The sequence below is a fragment of the Pristis pectinata genome, chromosome 11 (genome assembly GCF_009764475.1).
Source record: "Pristis pectinata isolate sPriPec2 chromosome 11, sPriPec2.1.pri, whole genome shotgun sequence".
NCBI classification, from domain to species: Eukaryota; Metazoa; Chordata; class Chondrichthyes; order Rhinopristiformes; family Pristidae; genus Pristis; species Pristis pectinata.
The window spans coordinates 44,127,282-44,154,631 of record NC_067415.1 but is presented as its reverse complement, the minus strand read 5'-3'; the positions used below and the strand labels follow the sequence as shown (position 1 = coordinate 44,154,631).

Genomic DNA, 27,350 nt, shown 5'->3' with positions numbered 1-27,350 from the left:
GAGTTCATTACCATAGATGAAATGAACAGCTGATAGAGCAAGGCCAGGATTTGCCAGTACAACTCGCATAGCTCAGGGTGCCACATGCAATAAAATTTTCCAATTCTTGTGGTCTAGCTCCAATTAGTATAGGCTTCATACACCTTTTTACAGTGGATGAAAACATAGATTGAAGTATTTCTAGTCCTGTATTTTGAAATACCTGAGGGAACGGCAACACACAAAATTAGATTTTCATTAGAGACAAAGAATTTGCTGAACATTAATTTATGGCAAAGTACACTTTGTCATGTGAGATACATAAAACATTTACAGATTTATTTTACAGCCAGACTGGTTACTATGTATCGTATCTGAAAATATCGTCAGTTCACTGGCTTCCCTTAATCAGATGAAGCTGTAAAATTGCAACCAGTTGATGTGATATTCCTGTCAGTGATTAAAAGTATACAACTTTCATGATAACACTTTGGGATTTCTATGTGAGTGTAATTCATTTCACTCTGTGATGCCAACAAAATCTCTGGCTGTGAGGTGCAGAAAACTCAATCAAGGCCATTGTTTAAAAATTATTATGGCCAGGCTAGAGCATGGTTTTGCAATGGTGCCATTTGACTTTAGAATTTTGTTTTCTTCTGTTTTTTCAGGGTATGGCATTTACTCTTGAAGAACGGCTGCAGCTTGGAATTCACGGCCTGCTCCCACCATGTTTTTTAACTCCAGAAGTACAGGTTCTCCGTGTCCTTAAAAGCTACGAGACCAAAACCAATGACCTTGACAAGTATGTGGGGAAAAAATTAATCTACAAATTCAACAGACACATGGCAGATGTACAAATGGGTGATTTTTTTTTCATTTGTTTTTTTTTTGAGAAGAACAGTTTTAAATACAGGAACTGAACTTGCACTCCAATTGGCCAGCTTCTTCCTCAGAGCCAGGTCTGGTGGGGGGGGAGAATAGCTAGGCATAATGGTACATTCAGTGAGAGCCCAGGATTTGAGAGCACAAGTTTTCAGATCACTTTGTTTTACTTTAGTTTGGGAATGTACAGATTAATGCTGGAAAAATTAAAATATTCCCTTATTCGCATTTGAACAAAACCAGCTTTTATTCATGTTGTACCTTTTTTAACCTGGCAAAATGTCCCAAAAGTACTTCACAGAGTAAACCTTGAAGTTCAAATGGAGATTCTAGAGCAGGTGACTAAAATCTTGGCAAAAAAGATGTTTTAAAAGAGTAGGTAGAATTGAGAAAGAGGTTTGGGAAGCTGATTCTGGAACTTGGGGCTTAGGTAGCTGAAAGCATGGCTGCTATTAGTGCACTTCTTAGGAGACCAATGAAAATTTAGCAATTTGTCATTCCCGTTGGGGAGTTTTTTTTTTGATACCTACATTGCCTGTTATATTATGAACCATTGAGCCCCTTCAACTTTTACTACATCCACAACTCGGGCCTCTATCTGAACTATGATGTTACTTTTGAAAATACAAACTAATATGGGTACCACATTAGGGTTAATACTTTTGAAACAGTCAGAAGATTGTTACTGATGTTAGCCTGGTTCTCACAATACTGTATTTTCAAATGTTTCAAGTAACTTTTATTAACGTATTTGGTGTTTGCAAATAGAATTATTACTTTTCGTATCACCAGGATTAATATCTCCATCTTGTTACCTGGAATAAAGAATGAACTTCACAATAAATAGTGATCTTTTTTTAATGAGGTGGGGGGGGGGGGGGAGGAGGAAATCAACATGTTTTAACAACTGACATGAAAATCCACAGAAATCAAGCAGTCCAGACAGTTACACCAGCTGTTATTACACTTTTTTTGTATCCCACTTCAGCCAAATCTTTGCAGTGTGAGGAATGTTAAGCTATTGTCTTTTGTATCACATTTTCCACAATAAATTCGCAACTGAAATAATACTGCATTTAAAGAAGGATGAACCTCTTGAATCTGAATTTTGGTAAAAGGCCTATTGTCACTGCTGCAGGAAATTCATCCTCAATCCACCAATACACATACAAAGAAGGAGCAATAATACATCTGGAAATATTTTCCCGAGCTTGCTTCCTCTCCTGGGTTTAATGGTGAAAGGATACTATATCTTTGTTGCACCTTGAGTGCAAATTTGTATCAGTTATTTTGCTAATAGGAAGAACTGGAACTGATGCGAACTCTTCTGTTAGAAGGGCTAGACTTGCATAGCTGATCTTCAGTGTGATTGGTTAGTTTGAGATTGGGCATCGAATTTGCAGTAGTACTTGTTGCACACCCAAGTTCTCACAGAAGCACCAGTGTAAACTGTCCCTTTTTTATTCTGCAAGGTAGGCAGTGTGAAATTTTACATGAACCTAATATGATACCATATTTGATACCTATGAGGTGGTGGGGGGCAGTAATTGGAGCAGTGCATTTATTGACCAAGATTTTGACACAGTCAATCGTAAAGTGAAATTTAGCTTGTTTATTAATATTTTCAGAATTTTACTGCCAGTTCTAATCATAATGTGTACTTGGCCAGCTTTTTTCATAGACCAATATCTGCATTAATTCCAAGGTGAAATCAAATACTATCCATACCAAGATCATTACTAATAACTGAAAACATTCCTTCAAAGAATAAGTCTACATTATCAAGTATGCCAAGTTGTTCAATTTTCCTGTACAAATAAATTTATTACGCATTGTTACGTTTCCTTTCCCACTTAAGATGCATGAACTGTTTAGTGGACCCCTGTGTTTAGTTTTTAAAGAGGTGATATCTTATAGAAGATGAAATCTAGTTGGAGTCATGGAATGAATTCACTCATTTCTGATCAGCAATTTTTCAATGTTACCTAGTAGTGAAGGCTTTTAATTTGTTCTCCTCCATAGGTATATTATCCTCATGACTCTCCAGGATCGGAATGAAAAGCTTTTCTATAGAGTGCTTACTTCCAACATTGAAAGATTTATGCCAATTATTTACACCCCCACTGTGGGCTTGGCATGTCAGCAGTACGGCCTTGCCTTTAGGAGGCCGAGGTGAGTTGATGCTTCTGTTTCACAGATCTCATCCCCCAAAAATCTGCAATGGGAAATGCAGCAAATTTATTCATAACCAATTAAATTCATTTTTCAAAGTGTTTCACTTAAAAACTGTGTCAATATTAAAATTTTTGCAATTTACTTTTTATTCTTGGTTGTCTTCAATAGCCCCATCATTTTTGAGCACAAGTAGTCCTCTGGAACCCTGGCCAAATAATTATTCCCCTATTCAGCTTAGAAAGTGATTTACTGAATGAAAAAGCTGTTTGTCTGTGAAGGCCACTGCAGGCAGTCCCAGTGCTGGCCCTTCTTTTAATCTGATGTGATGTCCATTCACAACCATAGTTTAGACTCATTGGCCAGCTGGGTCAGTCCTACTGATTTCCATTTAAGATAATTGTTCCAGTCCAGTATGAACTAGGATAACTATGGAGAGGTTGGGCAGGCTAGGACTTTATTCCTTGGAACATAGGAGATTGAGGGGTGACCTTTATAAAGGTGTATAAAATCATGAGGGGTATAAATAGGATGAACACACATTGTCATTTTCCCAGGGAAGAGGAATTAAAAACCATAGGGCATAGGTTTAAGGTGAGAGGTGAAAGATTTAAAAGGGACCTGAGTAGCAACTTCTTCACACAGAAGGTGGTGCATATATGGAATGAACTGCCAGAGGAAGTGGTTGAGGCAGGTACATAACATTTAAAAGACATTGGGATAAGTACATGGACAGGAGGGGTGTAGAGGGATATGAGCCACTTGCAGGCAATTGGGACTAGCTTGGTGGGTACCATGGTTAGCATGGACAAGTTGGGCCAAAGGGCCTGTTTCCATGCTGTATTACTCTATAACTATATTAGATGAAAATCAATTGAACCTGTTACACTAGATGGAGTTTTAACCTATTAAGTCATCTGGAAAGGTGTTTTTTAATAATTGCAATTAACCACACAATCTCAGTGGCCAAATCACTAATATCTTGACCTAGCTGAGTTCTTTTGGCATCGCATCCCCATATCACTCTAATGTCATGGTTGTGAGGTCAGTTTAATTCCTACATTTATTCTCCTGTACTGAGAAAAGTATTGAAATTGTTGTATAAATTAGTTACTGTGTGCTTCCTTGAGCAAGCAAGAATAAGTTTTTAAGTAGTGTGCCAGTGCTATTTGTAAGGATTGCTGTTGGGTTCTGTACTGTATAATCCAGATTACAGGGTGAAAGAGTGCTTAATCTATTGTAATGGTTACAAAATCCCCATGATTTAGCAACTTAATTTCTCCATCAATTTTACTCATGGCCATTCACTTTGAAGTGCCAGTAGCCTATATTTAAGCTGAATAACTGCTCTTCTTGTTGAGCGTAATGAAGGACTGTGATAGTGAAGGACGTCACCATTAATTGCAATGTTCTTGCTTTTCTGCTCCTTTTCCCATCTCCACCCAGTACAGACAATACGGACTATTGTAGGAACTCCTCGTATTCCAGTTGAAACTAATTAATTCAGCACAAATTTATCCATGAACCAGGACCACCTACTTTAGTATTGCACCAAATAATGCCCTAATCAGGGAAGGGAATCTGAATACAGATTTTAATATCTGTTTTTAAGTCAACAATGATGAATAACTTAATCGCTTTTAACCCTTTATCTGGATAAAATCACATCTACCCTGCGATTTGAAGGGCCAGGTTCCTTTTTTATGGTTTTATATTTGTATAGTCAATCACCTTTGCATAAAGAAAAGTCAGTTCAACAAGTCAGCCTAGAAACTATGAAAAGGATGGTACCCTACAGGCTGATGAGTGAGTGTTCTTTGCAAGGGCCTGCTTTTGCACAATTCTATTGCACTTGAAGCCCAAGACATTGTGTGGATTAATCTCAACCGGAAAACACACTGGCACCTCAGTATAAAAGGACATAAGTGTATTAGAGTATAAAAGGGTATAAGGGCATTAATGTATTGACTTCAATTGGAAGGGTTCAGGAATATGCATGTCAGTGCTTAAAAATTGAATGGTTTTTAAATGTGGATACTTGCTGTCTCCTGAATTTGTGCTGATAATCATATATCTGCTTTTATTTTGTAAGTGAAAAACCTTACAACCATTTCTCATTTGGTTTGGGTCATCAAACACTAACGTGGATTGTACAGTGATGGATAGAGGTTTACTTCAGTCTATTCAGTTCTGACTTCTGCCTCCTCACTGGAAGTAGATTGGATTAAGACCAAAGTGCAGACCAAAAGCCAATAAGATTATTGACCCTAGACTGTTGTGTATGTTCTGGTGATTGCTATAAAGGAGCTTGGGAATTATATAACACAGATTTTCCCACCAAACCATTAGGTAAGTGTGGTGAATGTTTAGAAAGCACTGATTGCTTCTACTGCACTAACAGTTCAATATGTGCCTTTAATGTAATCAATATCTTGTATGTAGGTTGAGAGCTTGTGTTGCTGGTATGAGTGAACAATTTTAAAACAAAATAAAAAGAATTGTGCTTTTGGGAGGAATGTGATAGATATATGGGGGAAATAATGCAAAGTTTAATGCAGACACCTTTATTACTGAATAACTTAAGAAAAACATTGTATTGTGAGGACGAAGTGCACAGTGAGCTACAAATCAATACAGGATGCCAAATGATTTCTGCTTGTGAAATTAAGAACTCATCCTCTGCCATTCTGTCAGTTTTAAGAAATTGCACACTGACAAGGCATTAAGCTTGTGAAATGTTAGGGCTATTAATTTACAAAGTAAATAACCTTCTAATGGCAAGATCTATGTTGTAAAATGCCATTCAACCTCTGTCGATTTGAAAGAAAACAGTTGGAAATATAGTATCTTATTCTGGTTGGCAATAAAATTACAAAGTTTAAAAAAAAAATCCTCCTGTCATTCCTTTCTCCTTTTTTTCTTTCTCTTGTGAAATACTTTCTTTTTGCTTTCCTTTCTGTAAGTACATAAATCAGTATAGCACAGTATGGGCCCTTTGGCCTACAATGTTGTGCCGACCTAATATAAACCTTATCCACATTTTATCTCTAATTCACCTCCCATAACCTTCTATTTTTCTTTCATCTATGTGCCTATCTAAGAGTCTCTTAAATGACCCTATTGTATCAGCCCCTATTTCCACCACTGCCCCCCCCCCCCCACTGCGCAGCAGTGCATTCTAGGCACCCACCATTGTTTGTGTGTGTGTGTGTGTACACAAAAAAATCTACCTCAGACATATTCCCCCCCTGTCCCCGAGCTTTCCTCCACACACCTTAAACGGGTGACCAGTAGTATTGGCCATTACTGCCCTGGGGAAAAGGTGCTGGCTGTGCATTCTGTCTGTGCCTCTCATAATCTTATATACCTCTATGAAGTCTCCTCTCATCCTCCATCTCTTCAGGGAGAAAGGCCCTAACTTGCTCAGCCTCTCCTCATAAGACATGTTTTCCAATCCAGGCAGCATTATTGTAAATCTCACTGCAATCTCTCCAAAGCTTCCACATCCTTCCTATAATGTGGTGACCTGAACTGAACACAGTATTCCAGATGTGGCCTGACCAGGGTCTTGTAGAGCTTTCTGCTCTTGAACTCAATCCCCTGGCTAATGAAGGCCCGTACACCATACGCCTTTTTAACCACCCTATCAACTTGTGCAGCAACTTTGAGGGATCTATGTACTAGAACCCCAAGATCTCTGTTCCTCCCACCGCACTGCTAAGAATCTGTCATTAACCATGTACTCTGCCTTCAAGTTAGATCTTCCAAAGTGTATCACTTCACACTTTTCAGGATTGAATTTCATCTGACACTTCTCTGCCCAGCTCTGCATCTTGTCTAAATCCTGTTGCGACCTACGATAACCTTCTGCACTATCTACTACACCACCAGCCTTCGTGTCATCTACAAACTTACCAACCCACCCTTCCACTTCTTCATCCAAGGCATTTATAAAAATCACAGAGCAGGGGTCCCAGAACAGATCCCTGCAGAACACTAGTCACCAACCTCCAGGTTGAATACTCTCCTTCTATAACCACCCTCTGCCTTCTGTAGGCAATTCTGAATCCAAACAGCCAATTTTCTGCCTACCATGGGGAATCTTGTCAAATGCCTTGCTAAAAATCCATATATACCACATCCACCACTCTACCTTCATCAATCTGTCTTGTCACTTCCTCAAAAAACACTATTAGGCTCGTGAGGCATGACCTGTCCCTTACAAAGCCATGTTGACTATCCCTTAAAAGACTGTATGTCTCTAAATGCCCAAATCTTGTCCCTAAGAATCCTCTCCAATAGTTTGCCCACACTGACGTAAGACTAACTGATCTATAACTCCCAGGATTATCCGTGTTTACTTTTCTTGAACAATGGAACGACAAGAGCCATCCTCCAATACCACTCCTGTGGCCAGGGAGGACTCAAAGTTCATTGTTAATTCTCCAGCAATCTCTTCCCTCACTTCCCTTGTAGCCTGGGTATATCCTATCTGACCCCAGGGGCTTGACTATCCTAATGCTTTTTAGTAGCTCCAAAATTTGCTTATTTTTTAACCTTGACTTGCTCCAACACATTTGCATGTTCTACACTAACCTTCCCTTCGTTTTAAGTCCCTCTCCTCGGTGAACACTAAAGCAAAGTATTCATTCAGGACCTCCCCTCCCTCATTCGCCTCCAGACACATTTTCCCTCCTTATCCCTGAGCGGTTCTACCCTTCCACTAGTCATCCTCTTGTTCCTCATATATGTAGAACATCTTGGGGTTTTCCTCAACCATACTTGCCAAGGCCTTCTCATGCCCCCTTCTAGCTCTCCTAAGTCCCTTCTTAAACTCCTACCTGGCTACCTTGTAACTCTCAAGAGCCCTAATGGATTTTTGCTTCCTCAACATTAAATAAGCTTCCTTCTTCCTCTTGACTAAACCTTCCACCTCTCTTGTTAACCATGGTTCCTTCACCCTACCATCCTCTCCTTGTCTCAGTGGGACAAACCTATCTATAACCCCATGCAAGTGATCCCTAAACAATTTCCACATTTCTACAGTGCATTTACCAGAGAACATCTGTTCCCAGTTTATGCTCTCAAGCTCTTGCCTAATACCATCATAATTTGCTCTCCCCCAATTAAATACTTCCCCATCACATCTACTCCTGTCCTTGTCCATGGCTACGCTAAAGGTCAGGGAATTGTGGTCACTATTCCCTAAATGCTTCACACTGCCAGGTCTGTCACCTGACCAGGTTTATTGCCAAGTACCAGATCCACCATGACCTGTCCTCTAGTCACTCTGTCTACATACTGTGTCAGGAATCCTTCCTGTGCACACCTAAGCAAATTCTGCTCCAGCTAAACCTTTTACACTAAGGAGACACCAATCAGTATTGGGAAAGTTGAAGTCACATGTCCCATGACAACAAATGTGTTATTTTTGCACCTTTCCAAAATCTGCGACTTACCTGCCCTTCAGTGTCCCGTTGGCTATTTGGGGGCCTATAGAATCCTCCCAATAGAGTGATTGCTCCCTTCTTGTTTCTGACTTCCACCCACACTGACTCAATAGATGATCCCTCTATGATGTCCTCCCTTCCTACAGCTGTGATACTATCTCTAATTAGCAATGCCGCCACCACCCCCCCTCCCCATCCCTTCTACCTCCCTCCTGATCTACTTTGAAACATCTAAACCCCAGAACCTCAAGCAGCCACTCCTGCCCTTGCGAGTTGAGCCGAGTCTCTGTAATGGCCACAACATTATAATCTGACTTTTCATTCTATTTCCAATCCTATTATTTCCTTTTCCCTCAGATTTCATTGGCTAAAGAAATGCACCAATATCCTAGAATGACCTATTTCAGCAAATCTTGGGCCACTGTTATCTATGATTTCTTGTTTTCCTTTTGCTCTTTTTCCTCCTTTGCTCTTTTGCTCCTTATACTACATCTGCAGTAAGTGCTTGAGGCTGGAGGAACTTCTGCTCAAAATTGCTGAGCTGGAGTTGCAGCTTCAAACACTGCAGAGCATCAGGGAGGGAGAGAGTTATGTAGGTACTGTACATCAGGAGACAGTTACCACCCCGCCCGCCCGCCCCCCCCCCCCCCCCCCCCCCCCCCCCCCCCCACTAGAGCAGGTACTTCTGGAGTCCATAAAGGGGATAGAAGGGTGACTGTCAGGGGAGGGACGGAAAAAGAAAACAAACAGGCAGATAGTGGAGAGGACCCCGGAGGCTGTTCCCCTCAATAACAGGTTTTCCGCTTTGGAAGCTGTTGGGGGGGGGGGGGGTGGTGGTGTGGGGGATGCAGTAGCCAGGTCTCTGGCACTGGGACCGGTCCTGCTGCTCAGATGGGAAGGGAGGAGAAGAGAAAAGCAGTAGTGATAGGGGACTCAATAGTCAGGGAAACAGATAGGAGGTTCTGTGGCAGTGAGCATGAATCCCAGATGGTATGTTGCCTCCCAGGTGCCAGGGTCCAGGATGTCTCTGATCGGGTCCACAGGATTCTTGAGCAGGAGGGAGAACAGCCAGAAGTCGTGGTTCATGTTGGTACTAACGACATAGGTAGGAAGAGGGATGAGGTCCTGAAAAGTGAGTTTATGGAGCTAGGCAGAAGGCTGAAGAACAGGACCTCAAGGGTAGCAATCTCAGGATTGCTGCCAGTGCCACATGATAGTGAAGGTAAGAATAGGAGGAGATGGCAAATAAATGTGTGGCTGAGAAGTTGGTGCAGGAGGGAGGGTTTTAGATTTTTGGATCATTGGGATCTCTTCTGGGGAAGGTGGGACCTGTACAGAGAGGGGGGCCAATAACCTCGCAGCCAGGTTTGCTACGATTGGTCAGGAGGGTTTAAACTAATTTGCGAGGGGTATGGGAACCGGAGGAGTAGGTCAGAGGAAGAAGGGGATGGGGGAAAAGTCAGATCTAACAGGTAGAGAGGCTTTGAGGAAGGAGAAGCAGAGTACAGGCTATAGAAGTAGTAAGGCAGATGGGCTAAAGTGCATTACTTAAATGCAAGAAGCATCAGGAATAAGGGAGATGAACTGAGAGCTTGGATAAGTACATGGGACTACGATATTGTGGCTATCACAGAGACATGGCCGACATCAGGGCAGGAATGGATATTGAATAGTCCTGGTTTTCAGTGTTTTAAAAGGGATGGGGGGTGGGGTGGGGAGAAGAGGAGGAGGGGTGGCGATACTGGTCAAGGGTACTATTACAGCTGCAGAAAGGGTGGATAATGTAGAGGGATCCTCTCTAGAGTCAGTATGGGTGGAAGTTAAGAACAAGAAAGGAGCAGTTACTCTATTGGGAGTATTCTATAGGCCCCCTGGTAGCAGTAGGGATACTGAGGAGCAGATTGGGAGGCAGATTTTGGAAAGATGCGAAAATGACAGGGTTACTATAATGGGAGACCTCAACTTCCCAAATATTGATTGGCACCTGCTTAGTGCTAAAGGTTTAGACGGGGCGGAGTTTGTTAAGTGTGTCCAGGACGGATTCCTGTCACAATAATGTTGACAGGCCGACTAGAGGGAATGCCATATTAGATCTAGTTTTAGGTAATGAACTGGGTCAGGTGACAGATCTATCGGTGGGTGAGCATTTGGGAGACAGCGACCACTGTTCCATAACCTTTAGAATTGTCATGGACAGGGATAGGAGCAAAGTGGATGGGAAGATATTTAATGGGGGAAAGGAGAATTATGGGGCTATAAGGTGAGAACTTGAGAGTGTAAATTGGGGTGACATTTTTGAGAGGAAATGTACTAGAGAGATGTGGTCGATGTTCAGGGATCTCTTGCAGGATGTTAGGGATAAATTTGTCCCGGTGAGGCAGAGAAGGAATGGCAGCGTGAAGGAACCGTGGGTGACAAAGGAGGTGGAACAACTAGTTAGGAAGAAGAAGGCAGCATACGTAAGGTGTAAGCAGCAAGGATCAGACGGGGCTCGTGAGGAATATAGAGTAGTAAGGAGGGAGCTTAAGAAGGGGCTGAGGAGAGCAAGAAAGGGGATATGAAAAGGCTTTGGCAAGTAGGGTTAAGGAGAATCCAAAAGCTTTTTAGTCATACGTGAAGGGCAGAAGGATGGCTAGAGTAAAGGTGGGTCCAATTAAAGACAAAGGTGGGAAGATGTGCCTGGAAGCTGTGGAAGTGGGTGAGGTTCTCAATGAATACTTCCCTTCAGTATTCACCAAGAGAGGGGTCTTGATGACGCTGAGGACTGTGTTGGTAAGGGTAATGTTCTAGAGTATGTAGATATCAAGAGAGGATGTGTTGGAACTGTTAGAAAATATTAGGTCAGATAAGTCCCCGGGGCCTGACGGAATATTCCCCAGGCTGCTTCGTGAGGCGAGGAAGGAGATTGCTGAACCGTTGGCTAGGATCTTTGAGTCCTCATTGTCCACTGGGATGGTACTGGAGGATTGGAGGATTGGAGGGTGGCGATTGTTGTCCTCTTATTCAAAAAAAAAGTAGTAGGGATAGTCCAGGGAATTACAGACCAGCGAGCCTTGTGTCTGTGGTGGGCAAGTTGTTGGAAAGGATTCTTAGAGGTAGGATCTATGAGCATTTAGAGAATCATGGACTGATTAGGGACAGCCAGCTTGGATTTGTGAAGGGAAGATCTTGCCTCACTAGCCTGATAGGGTTCTTTTGGAAGTGACCAGGAAGATTGACGAGGGTAGTGCAGTAGATGTGGTCTACATGGATTTTAGTAAGGCGTTTGACAAGGTTCCGCATGGTAGGCTTCTTCAGAAGGTCAGAGGCCAAGGAATCCAGGGAGGCTTGGCTGTGTGGATTCAGAATTGGCTTGCCTGTAGAAAGCAGAGGGTTGTGGTGGAGGGAGTGCATTTGGATTGGAGGGCTGTGACTAGTGGTGTCCCACAGGGATCGGTTCTGGGACCTCTACTTTTCATGATATTTATTGATGACTTAGATGAGGGGGTGGAAGGGTGGGTTAGCAAGTTTGCAGATGATACAAAGGTTGGTGGTGCTGTGGATAGTGTGGAGGGCTGTCAAAGTTTACAGAGGGATATTGATAGGATGCAGAGCTGGGCTGAGAAGTGGCAGATGGAGTTCAATCTGGAGAAGTGTGAGATGGTACACTTTGGAAGGACAAACTCCAAGGTGGAGTACAAGGTAAATGGCAGGATTCTGAGCAGTGTGGAGGAGCAGAGGGATCTGGGGGTTCATATCCACAGATCACTGAAAGTTGCCACACAGGTGAATAGGGTAGTTAAGAAAGCTTATGGGATGTTAGCTTTCATAAATCGTGGGATTGAGTTTAAGAGCCGCGAAGTAATGATGCAGCTTTACAAAACTCTGGTTAGGCCACACTTAGAATACTGTGTCCAATTCTGGTTGCCTCATTAAAGGAAGGATGTGGAGGCGTTGGAGAGGGTGCAGAGATTTACCAGGATGCTGCCTGGATTAGAGAGTATGGATTATGAGGAGAGACTAAAGGAGATAGGGCTTTACTCATTGGAGAGAAGGAGGATGAGGGGAGACATGATAGAGGTATACAAAATATTAAGAGGAATAGATAGTGGACAGCCAGCGCCTCTTTTCCAGGGCACCAATGCTCAGTACAAGAGGATATGGCTTTAAGGTAATGGGTGGGAAGTTCAAGGGAGATATCAGAGGGAGGTTTTTCACCCAGAGAGTGGTTGGTGCATGGAATGCGCTGCCTGGGGTAGTGGTGGAGGCTGATACGTTGGTCAAGTTCAAGAGATTGTTAGATAAGCATATGGAGGAATTTAAGATAGAGGGATATATGGGAAGAAGGGGTTAGATAGTCTTAGGAGTGGTTTGAAGGTCGGCACAACATGGTGGGCCGAAGGACCTTTATTGTGTTGTATTGTTCTATGGTTCTCTTTTGAACAAGGACAGGCTTTTGTTTAGTCATTTACATTGTATAGTCACCCCCTACAATTGGCCCCCTGTTTATGTAGTGCATTGCTTAATTCTATCAGCTTTTAAACTACACAAGGTTTTATTTGAATATCTTGCACACACAGTGAAGCATAGGTTTAAATGTTTCATTGACAGATTAAAGTATAACAATGAGCCTTTGATGCCTGCAAACAGTGTAATGCACCAGTAATGCAAGCAGAAAGAGTTTAGGTTAGGTCTGCATTTATGTGGGCTCTATGAATGCCAAAGTGCCTGACTTCAGTAGTTAGTGACCTTTTTATGATTCACTACTTAATTTATGTAAGTACAATGTCAGCATGCAGAATGATTTGACTAAAATGTTTCCTCTTCTTTCGTCTTCTTAAAACCATCCAAGTTAATGAGGAGGCTCTCCCCAGCCATGTCTGACTTGGTGCAGGACCTTTGATCAAATTATTCATTGTAGTTGGTGGAAAATTGCTGCAATTTCTTCCCAGAGGAGTCTTGCCGCCAAAAAGAAGCGACAGGGAGGTAAATTCCCCATTTCAAAGAACTCTAGTAGTGACGCCACCTTACAAAGCGAATGGACCTTTAACTGTCTCAATGTCTAATTTTAGTTTTTTGTTGCTATAGCAATATCCACCCACACCTGGCACCAAGGCTGATACTCTAGTGCAGGACTGAGGGAGCAGATCATTGGAGATAATTAAAGAATTTTTCTTAGATCGGGGAATTGAGGATCTGGCAGAGAAGAGGAGTTGAGTCTTAAGGCAGATTAGCCATGCCTTATTGAATGGCAGGGCAGGCTTGAGGGGCCAGGTGGCATACTCTGCTCCTGTGTTCTTGTGTGCTGCCCTCGCCAGTGCTTGTACCGGGACTGGTGCTTGTGCCCAGGCTGGTGTCTGGTCACCATTTCACTTGGGGCCCAGGGACAGGGAGGACAGCAGTGGAGTCAAGCCTGCACCTTGGCTCTTCTGATACAGCCTCCACAGCACTCTACCAGGTCATTAGGCTAAACTGAGTGATAACATCACTGATTTGCTCCGATTATTGAGCCCTGCCCCTGCAGCCTCTACCACTCTTAATGGAAGGTTGGCATCCCGTACTAATGTCATGCCAGACAGACAACTTTACTTTTAGACAGGGAAATTAACAGCACCTCTCTCAAATAAGCACTCAAGGAAGTATCACGTATGCTATGCACAAAGGAAAGGTGGGAAAAAAACTTAATGAAGAACAGTCAAATACAAAACACTTCTTTTTAAATTTTTTTTTTCATTTTCGTCCCTTGCGTTTCCTCCCCACCATCCAAGTTAATGAGGAGGCTCTCCCCAGCCATGTCTGACTTGGTGCAGGACCTTTGATCAAATTATTCATTGTAGTCGGTGGAAAATTGCTGCAATTTCTTCCCAGAGGAGTCTTGCAGCCAAAAAGAAGCAACAGGGAGGTAAATTGGGAGCTATTGTTACATTGCCAGACATTTCTTGTTGAAGTAAAGTGCAACAGGGAAAATGAGCACATGGCTAAGTAGTTCTCCTCCTCATCCTGCTCCGAGATTGGAGTTATGGTTGAAGTATGAGAAATTGCTTGGTGAAATGCAGGCCCTTGCTAGGTAGGGTTCATGGGGAATATTACTTCCTGAGTGACCTAGATGTCAATCGTCTCCTGCTGAGATGCCACCTCCCACTCCTCCTACATCATCCAGCTGCAGGGCTGATCTCTGTACCCTGTGCTCATTTTCCCTGTTGTGATTCACTTCAACAGGAATGTCTGGCAATGCACCAATGTCTAGGGATAGTGATAAATGTAAAAGCCTTGAAGATGAGACTGACTCGTTCAGCACCTGGCACTCCCTTTGAGTTATAGCAATTTTAAGGACACGAAGAAAGCATAAACACAGTTAAATTCAATTAGCCAATAACCCACAAGTACTTGATTTGTGCAGGTATGTATCCTTTCTGTTCACGGACACTTGATTCGATGTCCATTAGCAGTACTCATCATCAGCATTGCGAGCTGAGAGCCAGCCCCTTCAATCTCATGGATTTCCCACTGCCTAGGCCAAAGGACAGCAGGAGTATTAATGCTAGTAGTATTACGGGCAAGAGTGATGAACTTAGTTCCATGTACTGATCCAGGTGCTATGATGCTGTGGCCATTACAGAGACGTGGTTGAGGGAGGGACAGGAATGGGTGATCGATGTACCAGGGTTTCAAAGTTTTAAGAAGGGTAAAAGAGGGGGAGGAGTTGCAATGCTAATTAGAGATAACATATCAGCTACACTCCAGGGAGACGTTGTGGAGGGCTCAGACATAGTCTATATGGGTAGAGCTCAGGAATAGGAAGGGTGCAATCACTCTCTTGGGGGTGTACTATAGACCTCCCAATAGCCACTAGGACTTTGAGGAACGGATATACAAACAGATGAGGGAAATGTGTATATAAAAAAAAAATTACAGGGTTGTGGTCGTGGGAGACTTCAACTTCCCTAATATAAATTGGGACATTTTTAGTGCAAGGGGGTTAGATGGGTCAGAATTTATTTGGTGTATCCAGGAGGGATTCTTAAATCAATATGTTGACAGTCCAACAAGGGGAGAGGCTATTCTGGACCTGGTGTTGGGTAATGAGCCTGGCCAGGTGACTCGCCTATCAGTGGGTGAGCAATTGAGGAACAATGACCACAGGTCATTAACTTTCAGGATAGCTATAGATAAGGATAGGTATGGGGCTAGTGGAAGGGTTTTAAATTGGAGCAGGGCTAGTTATGAAGGCATAAGGCAGGAACTAGTTAGAGTAAACTGGGAACACCTTTTTGCTGGCAAGTCCACGTCAAGCATGTGGAAAGTGCTTAAGGATCAATTGCATAGGGTACAGGATAGGTATGTTCCGATTAGAAGGAAGGACATGAATGGCAAAATAAGGGAACCTTGGATGTCCAGAGAAGTGATGAACTTAGTCAAGAAGAAAAAGGACATGTATGTAGAGTTTCGGAAGTTAGGATCAGATAGAGCACACGAGGACTATAAAGAAGCTAGAAATATACTGAAGAAAGGAATTAGGAAAGTCAGGAGGGGCCATGAAAAGTCCTTGGCAAGTAGGATTAAGGAGAATCCAAAGGCATTCTATACCTAGGTTAGGAATAAGAGGATATTGAGGGAAAGGTTAGGACCGCTTAAGGATAAAGAAGGGAATCTATATGTTTGGATGCAGGGGATGTGGGTGAGGTTCTGAATGAGTATTTCTCTTCAGTATTTACCCAGGAAAGGGACGTGCAGGACACAGAAAGTGGAACTGAGGGTGTAAACATGTTAGGGCATTTAGAGGTCAAGGAGGAGGTAGTGTTAGGTCTCCTAAACAGTATTGAGGTGGATAAGTCCCCAGGGCCCAATGGGATATACCCCAGGTTACTGAGGAAGGCGAGATAGGAAATTGCTGGGGCCTTGACCTGTATCTTTGTGTCCTCTTTGACCATGGGTGAGGTCTCGGAGGACTGGCGAGTGGCTAATGTTGTTCCTCTATTTAAGAAAGGAACAAGGGAAAATCCGGGGAACTATAGACTGGTGAGTCTCGCGTCAGTTGTAAGGAAATTGCTGGAGAAAATTCTTAGAGATAGGATATACGAGCATCTGGAATCCAATAGCTTGATTAGGGAAAGCCAACATGGCTTTGTGCAGTGCAAGTTGTGTCTTACTAACCTGGTTGAGTTTTTTGACAAGGTGACGAGAGAGATTGATGAAGGTAGAGCTGTGGATGTCATCTATATGGACTTCAGTAAGGCGTTTGACAAGGTCCCACATAATAGGTTAATCAAGAAAGTTTGGATGCATTGGGTCAGTGGGGAATTGGCGGTGTGGATCCAGAACTGGCTTGCCCATAGAAGACAGAGGGTGGTGGTTGAAGGGACTTAGTCGGGCTGGAGGCCTGTGAGTAGTAGTGTTCCACAGGGATCTGTACTGGGACCTCTGCTGTTTGTGATGTACATAAATGACCTGGATGAGTATGTTGATGGGTGGGTTAGTAAGTTTGCAGATGATACCAAGGTTGGTGGAGTTGTGAATAGTGTAGAGGAGTGATGATAGATACAGTGTGATTATAGGTCAGTTGCAGATGTGGGCAGAGAAATGGCAGATGGAGTTTAACCTGGATAAATGTGAGGTGTTGCACCTTGGTAGGACTAATGTTAAGAGGCAGTACACTCTTAAGGGCAAGACCTTTAACAATGTTAAAGAGCAGAGAGACCTTGGGGTACAAATCCATGGCTCACTGAAAGTGGCAATGCAGGTAGATAGGGTGGTAAAGAAGGCTTATGGAATGCTTGCTTTCATTAATAGAGGTATTGAGTACAGGAGTCAAGAAGTTATGATGCATCTCTATAGAACTCGGGTTAGGCCGCATTTAGAGTATTGCATGCAGTTCTGGTCACCTCACTACAGGAAGGATGTCGAGGCTTTAGAGGGGGTGCAGAGGAAGTTTACTAGGATGCTGCCTGGATTGGAGGGCATGTGCAATCAGGAGAGGCTGGACAAACTTGGGCTCCTTTCTCTGGAGTAGTGGAGTTTGAGGGGTGATCTGTTGGAAGTGTATAAAATTGAGGGGCATAGAGTAGACAAGCAATATCTTTTTCCCCTTATTGAGCGATCCAATACCAGATGGCATGCATTTAAGGTGAGAGGTGGTAGGTTCATAAGAGACATGAGGGTTAAGTTTTTTAAGCAGAGTGGTGGATGCCTGGAATGCTTTGCCTGATGGGGTTGTGGAGGCAAATTCATTGGGGGCTTTTAAGAGGGGCTTGGATGGGCACACGAATGGGAGGAAAATGAAGGGATATGGGCATTCTAGTTAGGAGTGATTAGCTATGTTGGCCCAACATTGTGGGCTGAAGGGCCTGTTCTGTGCAGTACTGTTCTGTTCTATATATGGAAATACCATCACCTCAAAAGTTCTAAATCTTCATGACTGATCTACAATGACTCTTGCTTCTTTGTCACTGGGTCAAGATCTTGGAAGTTGCTCTCTAAAGGCTTTAGGTGCCCACTTTTTCCACACTGATTGTACTGGTTCAAGAAGATGACACTCTGCCTCCTTTTTAAGGAAATGCAGCTCTTCCTGCTTTGCAACAACATCTATGCTTGTATAAATCTATTGAAGTATTTTGATGTGTCCCAAAGTAATAACAGTGGATATAAGAAACACCTTTTAAGAAAAACTGTTTAATCCTGGTTCCTCACTATATTCTGAAATGCCATCTGAAGTTCAGATTATGCATTGATGAGCAAGATCCTGGATACGGGCTGAACAGGTTAATTGCAGTGTTAACATGAATCAGTCTAAGACTTGGGGTACTGTATTGTGGAGGGTCATGGCTGTCATGTGACAACACTGCCCCTACCTGGTCGGATGACAGCACTGCCCCTACCTGGTCGGAAGACACACCACTGTCAAGCAAGCTTTGGCTCCACCCCACCCATCAGTGCACACCTGACCATTGGCTCCTTTAAGTACCTTTGTACATGGCCTCAGGCCATTGGCCTTTTTGAACTACCTGGGCTGGAACCCCCAGCCCTCCAGCACTATAAAGAGTGCTACATGTGCTTGGCTTAGTCTCTTTTGTCTCCGAGGGATGCCTTGTTGGTAAGCTGTGCACTGTTTAATAGGATTAGGAGCATCTGCTTCATTCCAGGTTGAGAAACCGTGGAACGGTGCTGGAGAAATTAGTTAGTATCCCTGGTAGCATAGAGCCATGCCTGCACTGAGTCAAGGGGTGGCGGGTGTCGTATTGTTTTTCCTTGATTGTATGTACCCAGTTCACTGTGTGTGCGTGTATTTTACCACTGTTGCAATTCTCCCACACTCGCTATCAACTGTGCGTGTGTGTATTGTCCCCATTGCCTTTTCCCTGCGTTTGTCTTTGTAAATAAATCATTTATCTCTAAGACTGTGTTCAGAGTCCTTGCCCTTCGAAACCTCAAACCTGTTTCACAACAGGTACTTTAGTCTAAATGAATTTCTATTGATGCTGCTCTGAGATTTTGGCTACTGAATCTCCCTTCAGCAAATCACTGATTATACAAAAATGCCTTTTCAATTATGTAGGATCATTGAATGTTTCTACAATGGGGGATTACCATTCAAGGGAGTTGAAGGTTTCAGATTTCCTTGTATAACTGCACAGCTTGTAGCTCAGGTTATGGACCTAAGAAAGGATCATAGTCCAGCTCAAAATTGCCAAAGCTCTTCAATATAGACTTGATTTTGACAGCAAAAACTTAAGATCCCCACATATGGTTGTATTAACTAAGTTTAAACAATTGCTTGAAAACTTAATTCCATTATTATAGGAAGTTACTGGTTCTTTCTCTTCAGCTTCCAGATTGCTGCTTTGGACAGAAAGGCACTTATGGTTAGGTTGCTACATCTAGCAATTTTAGTCCTGAGCTGTAATTAAAAAAAATCAGCAAAAGCAACTGTCACTCTTCCCCCTTTACAGTTCATCTATGATAGTTTCAATGATTGATTGCTAATGACATTCAGATGTGTCTTCAGAGACTTGTGTAAGGGAGAAAAGAACATTCACAGTACCACATCCTCTGAAGAATTACTTTTAGTGGCTGTCCTGACTCTATTTCATATGAAAAATGCGGCTAAGCCTCAGTATCCAAGCCACAAAAATGAGCAGAGACCTTGGCCAACAAATTTCACTGTGGTCGTTTGGGCCACAATAGAACTTAACTGCTAGGTAAAAGCACACTCCAGTAATCCAGCTTCAACAAGCAATATTCAAAGTGCTGTTGCAGTTTCAGATTGTGTGGGAGAGTTTATCAGCAGGGAGAAAGCAACACCTGAAGCATTAGCTCTGCATTCCACACCGACTTTAAGATTTATTCAATACTTCAGAAGCAGAGCTGCATATGTGCCATTCAAGAGAACATTTTAAAATATATTATTAACTGGAATGTTTAAAAGCTAGTTTTCCTTTTAAAATAGATTGTAGTTGTGATCAGTAGAAGTAGTCGGCTTTACAGTTGGTGCTAATCTTCATGTCAGGCTCCTATTACAATGGTTCCAATCTTTTTGTTGAAAACAAGTTGTGAATAGCACTTGGTTTTAACCCAAAACGCCTTTCATTTGTTTTTATTGTTGCATACAACATACGTTCTTAATCCTTTTCTTCCAGAGGACTGTTCATTACTATTCACGACAAGGGCCACATTGCTACAATGTTAAACTCTTGGCCTGAAGAAGATATAAAGGTAGGCTTATTTTCAGCATCTGCAGATTTGTTTTAATTGTGACTATGTGTGTGATTGTTGAAGCATGATAAGTAAAAGGTCAGGCTAGAAAAGAGCAATGTGTGCACAGAATTTAATGTTTTCTTTATTTTTTGGGAGACAAGTTTCACAGGCAAGGCCAGCAATTATTGCCCCTCCCCAATTGCTCTTGAATGTGGTGGTGGTGGTGGTGATGATGCACTACCTTAAACTGCTGCAGTCCTTCTGATGAATGTACTCCCACAATAACAATAGAACAGTACAGTCCTGGACACTCCATTCAGCTCACGATGTGCTGATCTTGATGCCAATTTATACTAAATGTTGTCGTCCTTCTGTGAATCATCCATGTGCATATGTAAATTGGGATTGGGGATACTAGCACAGTCCAGAGAAGTTGGCACAAGTCGGGAAGATGGTAAGAAGATGTGAGGGATGGGGGGGGGGGGGGTGGAGTAGAGGAGGTTGGATGGGTTAGTAGGGCAACAGTAAAGAGTATGGGGCGATTGCAACATCGGGGGTTGTGGAGTTGCAATTAGGATGTGGCCACACAGTTGGGGATATTGGGGAAGGTGGTTGGGTCTGGTGATGAGGCTGCAGGTAGCCTGAAGATTTGTGTAAAGTATTCCACTTACAGGCTTACAGGTTCTACATTGCAGGAATAAAAGCTTGCTGTTCCTCTAGTGTCCTGTGATGGATGCCCACAGGAAAATGTGGTCCTAGTTCCGCAAAAGGATTGTTGCATGGAAAATGGCACAGAAATAGTGTGATAGATCGGCACAACTTGACCTGGAACTGGTCATAAAAGCAATTTATTCTGGGTTAAATCCATTTTCTCTTCTTTTGGGTGCACGAAACAGCAGTAGGCCATCAAATTTCTCGATCGCATGGAATGAATGGCACTTATCCAAAAATATTAAGAGAAATATTTGAAAAGATTAAAATCCTACAGAGGAAATGTTGAACACTAAGGCAATTGTGATTAATTAGAAATAGGCTACATTGATTAAAAACTGATATAACAGATTGTAGCAGCTACATCTTGTTATCTATATTTGGTAAAGAAATAGTGGTAAATGTAAAGGTTGTCTGTAGGAAATAATCTGCTGAATGACGGTTAAGTTGGGTTCAAAATTGTATAATGCTATTTGATCAACTCCTTCATTTTTTTGTATTGTAAGTAATTGTCTAGATTATCCAACATGCTATTCACCAGGTTCTTCGAATTGTAGCCACAACATGCAGCACTTGTCAAATCTCTGCAACCCTGCTGAATTTCCAACTGATTTGTGCATGTGGAAGATCACGTGACTGACCCTCGTGCATGGATGGCATCAGCCCAAAAGGCATCCCTCACTCCTCCCATAAACTGGATTTTCTGGTTCATTATACCTTTACTCATAGTGAAAACATCACACCACAAGGGCTGAGACAGGAAGAGTCTGAGACTTTGCCATATTAATTTAATGTTTTAGATGCTATCCTGTTTTTATAATTAGTCCACTTATTCCCCTTGGCAAACATGATTTAATTGATGTTATCTTAACTTCACTGAAACTTTTTTAAAAAAAAGTTAGCAGTTTTCTGCCACTGTTGGATTAGGAATATTTTATGCAGTTCCTTTTTATTTTAGATCATAGATCTTGTCCTTTTGGCTGGATGCATAAGCTCATTTGGTGTTGTATTGTGTCAGGCAGTCCAGGAAGGATAATTAATGGTATTTGTTGATTTGAGTCATAACTGTTGAACAACTATGATAGTTTTCCTGTTTTATAGTATAAGCAGGAACTGTTTTTGAAAGGAACTGAACTTCAGTTCTTTGCTTTTTTTAACTCGTGATTATCATTATTTTGTTCTGACTGTTTGCCACATTAAAATTAATAAATGGAAATTCATGGACAGTGTACTTGCAGTTTTCTGATGCACAATTAGTGAGCGAGGCTCTTGGTCATTTGCACCACTTCCAGTTTTGTGTCTCATCAATGAATAAAAGCTTCCTTGTCTGTATCCATCTTCTAACCAAATATATTAGACAATTCTTATTTGCTCATGTATCTCAACTAAAGGTTATTCCTGAATATCACCTTTGCCGAACATTTAATACTTCATTTGATTAACAGGATAGCTTTAACTTCATATCACATCCTGTTCTGAAATAGTTATTATTGGGGAGTATTAAAATATTACACACCAGTTGTTAAAATAATGACTATTATTTCTCTGCTAGCAAGTAAGTGTTGTTCGTGGAGATCACCAGCTGTTTTTTGAAGCCAAAGTTTGGATGGAGTGAAAGCTTATCTTGTTTCTTTTTCCCATTTTTCTAAGGCTATTGTTGTAACAGATGGTGAACGCATCCTTGGTCTTGGAGACCTTGGAAGCTATGGAATGGGAATTCCAGTGGGAAAACTAGCTCTCTACACAGCCTGTGGAGGTGTGAACCCACAGCATTGCCTTCCTGTGCTTCTGGATGTTGGTACAGACAATGAGGTATGCTCTAATATTTTTAAAAGAATAAAATTTGTGTCTCTGGTTTATTAGTACAATTAAAAGTTTAAAATAAATAATTATTGAAAATAGTGTCTTTTGGATTTGAGACCCATAAAGCAAGTAATGGGTTTTACCATGTGGACATATCAGCAAATTTACAGTTAAGCAAAATGTCAATGTGTGCAAGATGACCAGAAATCAAAAGTTTGTTTTTTGAATTTTTATTGTATAGGAAATTCAACCTATTAAATCCTGAGGCTTGGAGCTCGTGGACAGTGATGGGCCAGTGCAGCCCAATGTCATAAAGGTGTTAAAAGCATGAATAAGCACACAAAAATATTGTATTATGCGGTGGGATTTCTGGGTCTACATTTTTCAATCACACAGATGCAGTATCAATACAAAGGAATTAATATTTCCAAATTTCTGCTTCCTCTGTTTTCCTTTCATATTATTTTCCCTTAAAACTACTTCCAACAAAAAATTTTCTGTTTGCTTTCTGAAGGTAAATTCTAAGATTCATGGGAATGACAAATGGGCTTACACTTCCTTTAGATCTTTTACTTAATTTAAGTTTTTTTTTGTTTTAATTTAAAGTATGAATTTAGCAATTAAAGTTCAGGATACAACTTGCTAATTTCCACAATTGCAATAAAATTTTTGAATTGATGGTGAAAAACAAAGTAGTGGAGAGAGGTGTAATAGCATCTACCAAAAGGAAAATGACAAACATAAAGCTGTTCTCCAAAGCCATAAGAAAGCTTGGGCAGGGCTATGAGCAACTTCCAAAGCTTTTGAATAATATTGGAATATGCCATTTGGTTTCTTGCACTGAGTCCAGTAATTGGCTAAATTAGCAATAGTTGCCACCAACACCATCCGTGCAATTTCCAGTGTGTTGTTTAAATGGGATTGTGAAATTCTGCCCCATTAATTTATTAGGAAATATAAAACTGGTAATATCTGGGTTAGTTTTTGCAAATTAAAGATGACTATGAGATTTCACTTTAATAAATGAACTTTCTTTCCCACATCATTGTTCTGGGATTTTTTTGGATCGAACACAGCTTAAGTCATTGCAACTTCATGGGGCCATGTTCTTTCCTTAACACATGGAGAGTTGATAGCTTCCAGCGAGTTGGATTGTATTTTTCTGGCAAGGGTCATGGGAATAATAGATCATAATTTCAATCTGTTGCCACGCACTATGAAAAATATTGTACTACCACCATGATAATTTGATTGCCAGTTTCCTGCACAGATGTTTTCAATTTGTATGAATTTATATTGAGATATAAACTTATTCTTTCTGATGATAAAGTACCCCAGCAAGCAAACACTAAAGTTGGTATCATTATAGCTTTTTACAGTTAAACACTAAAATTGGTGTATTATTTAAAGCAAGGAAAGATTCTTCACTTTAACAGAACCTGTGATAGAGTAATAATTATCATATTAGTTTAAGTTAGGTCTGCTGAGAAGTGTATAAAGCATATTCATGAGATTATATATGCACAGTGTGGCTCTAATGAATTGGCTATTGAGTAGGATGACATGAATGCCTCCAATAAATTTATACAGCATGGAATATAATAATAGCAAAACTGTCAGAACTTAGTGATAGTAACTCCTAGCATCGACACCCTTGTCAATTAACTGCTGGCATCAGAAACTATATCAGTTCCTCCACGATCTACCCAATTGCCATCTTTGTAATGTAGTGTGCACAGAGTTCATTTAATGGCATTAACTTAAGATGATTACCTGCACCATGCACTGATAAATAAAGTTAGAGTGTGAATGACATGTGGTGCACAGAAGTTTTGTGCATTTCTTAGCTGACAATTCACTGTCTTTAATATCCTGTGTCAGATTGGTGGAAAGCATTAATATTACTTTGAAGAAAAGATATTTCAAACTGCTGGTCAAACAAAATCCAATAGCTTTATTTTCATCTGCCAAATAGCTGTGGATGAAAATCAATATAGCAGAGCACTGGAACTTGAGTGGTATCTTATGAATTAAGTCCTTCATGGTATAATGAAGCATCAGCTTTTGACAGTGGAGAGTGATTTCACATTCTAACAACTAACCTCTTCAATTTGTGGTAATCTCTCAGCTCATCATTAAATTCCAAATGTGCTCCTCATGTGACCAGTCATTTCCAGCTTCATTTCTGTTTGTTTGTAATAGCAATTTTCTGTCCTAACCATTATAAATTGAGAATCTACAACAAATATTTTTTGTTTGAAAGGTGAAATCAAAGTGATGCGGAAATAGTGGCCTGGAGTTTTCATTCAACCTTCTCTCCAGTTTGTTGTTTATGGAGTAACTTGATTGAAATCAGCATGACCGATGCAAAACCGTTGTAGCATTTTAAGTGCAACTTGTGTTTGGTGCTAGTTTTAAAATGTAATGCTGCCAGGCAGCCTGCCAACAAATCTCGTGTAAAATTTGAGTTGGTGCATCTTGACTTTAGTCAATTTCTTAGTAATTAAAGCAAATGTTCTGATATAACTGGAGAGTATAATTAGAAGTGAATTTCAGTTACTTAAAATCTGATTACTCTGAGATTATGGATTAAGATTGTGATTTTTGTTTTAAACCTGTTTGTTTTTTGAGAAACTTTTTACAGCTGTTTTAATTAATCTACCAGTTCCCACTTTTGGATACGCAAATGTATATTTAACCTTTTTGTTAAATGAAAATAGAAAACAGTTCTGCTAGTTCATGGCAGATTTTGCATTTGGTAATATTCAAATAAATTGAACTAGAATTTGTAGGAGGAAGCAAAATGGAAACACTATCACAGTATAAATTCATAATTGAAATAAACTGGATAGGTAACCCATTCTTTTATATCAGGTTGTTCGTTAAATCAGTGTAAGAATGATGCTGCTCAAATAAATGTGTATAGTTTTATGTACATGGTTTTATGTGTAATTACAGGTGCTGCAAAAACTTAAACAGTTTCAGTGTATGATTATCTCTTCAAATGTAACTTGCTAGCTTACTGAAAATTCTTTTTGAAGTGATTGAAATGTAATTCAGAAATTCTTTTAGTTTTATAGATAGTACGTCCCAATACTGCATTTTAGGCATCTCTTGATATTGTCACTGGTAGTTGCAATTTCTGCCATGTCAGGTTTAGAATTGATCACATTGCTGGCTTCTTACAATGTTATATGATGCACTCTATGGACCTTTTACCATTTATTGAGTGCACTGTGTAGTAATGTTTATAAGGGACCATTGGAATGAAAAGCTTTATTGCAGAGGAAGCTCTGCCTTGAGTTGCCATTAAATGTGAGTATTTTCTCTAAAAAAGTTAAAATAAAATATTTAAACTAACTTTGACATTTACAAGACTAAGGCACAAATGCAAGTGATATTTGTGGAGGGTAATATGATATATTAGATTTCTACAGCACAGAAGAGTCACTTGGTCTTCCAGCTCTTTATATTATTTTTCAAAGACCACTCGTTATCCATGGAATGTCAATTTGGAACAGATTGCCCATCAGAAAATTAAGTCTCTGGAGCAGAGGATGACTTTGTTCAAGGACAAAGTCCTTGTTAAGGTCTTGAACAACAATGCGGCACCATGAAACACAGAATTACCCAAGCAGTGAGAGACAACTGTTTGGCAACAGGTATTCATAGATTGAAGTATTAAAGTATTGTTGCTCACAAAGTATTCCCGGCAAACTTGAGCCAGGAGCAGGTCACTACAGCCCTGACGTTTTCTGTGGCCCTTTGCACAGTAAACATGCTTCCTGTAGCCATGACTCTTCACCACCCTTTCCTCTATCACTATTATGATTACAGGTTATTTGCCTAGAGTCCTACTGAACTGATATTTCCACAAATTGATAATTCTTGGTGCTAAGGAACCCTTTCTGATGTTGCTTCTGAATTTGCTAGGTCCTTCTCACCCCACTGAAGCACTTTCCTATATCCCTCCCACCATTGCAGAATTTACTTCCCCAGTAGCAACACTTTACTGAAGATTCACAAATATTATTAGGGTGATGCTAATGCTAATAAGAGTAAAACAATTTTTAGGCTTTAGTTTATCTCATTCTTGTATTGAAAGATATTTTGGCTTGTCTGTGACTTAATGTCAGAAATTTCCTGTACATGCAGAAACTGACACTGTGTTTTCTATGATATCAAAGAGTAGTGTGTAGATAAGAAGTGGGCTAGGGATAGTGTCTATGGTAATTGCAGAATTCCTTGTGCTGATTAATTTGAAAATTATTTGCTGGAGATGTGCTTGCTGTATTTGGAAAACCCCCACCAAGTTGGATTATATAAGAGATTACTCAGAGGAGAAAAAGTTTACACCAACTTCAGAGAAATGGCAGGTTTGTAATTTGTTACTCTTTGTTTACAACATTCCTTTTAAAAAAAAATCACTGTTTAAATATGTTGAAGAATGTATGATTGGGGAAATTTTGAAGAAAAACTCTGGCCCAGTTTTCAGAGTGAGATGGGAAGAGTACCATGGGAGCACAGTACCCCCCCATGGAAACATAACAGGCCTCAGGACATGAAATTGCTTAACATTTTCTTCCCTTTCTCACCAGTATCTGCTCTGATTATGAGAGCCCAGTAGGAAGCTATGTATCAGTGTGATGGAGGGGTAGGTGGGTGGGGATGGAGATAGATGCC

At 41.0% G+C, this 27,350-nt stretch overlaps 1 protein-coding gene across 1 annotated transcript in view; it reads left to right on the top strand.

Moving 5' to 3' along the window:
- LOC127575821 (NADP-dependent malic enzyme-like) overlaps window positions 1-27,350 on the top strand; it is a 107,235-nt gene that overhangs the window by 49,166 nt on the left and 30,719 nt on the right. Inside the window, exons 2-5 of the mRNA XM_052025957.1 lie at window positions 648-781; window positions 2,884-3,033; window positions 20,096-20,171; window positions 22,515-22,676. Of these exons, the coding sequence (XP_051881917.1) occupies window positions 648-781; window positions 2,884-3,033; window positions 20,096-20,171; window positions 22,515-22,676 (522 nt within the window). The remainder of the gene's footprint in view (window positions 1-647; window positions 782-2,883; window positions 3,034-20,095; window positions 20,172-22,514; window positions 22,677-27,350) is intronic.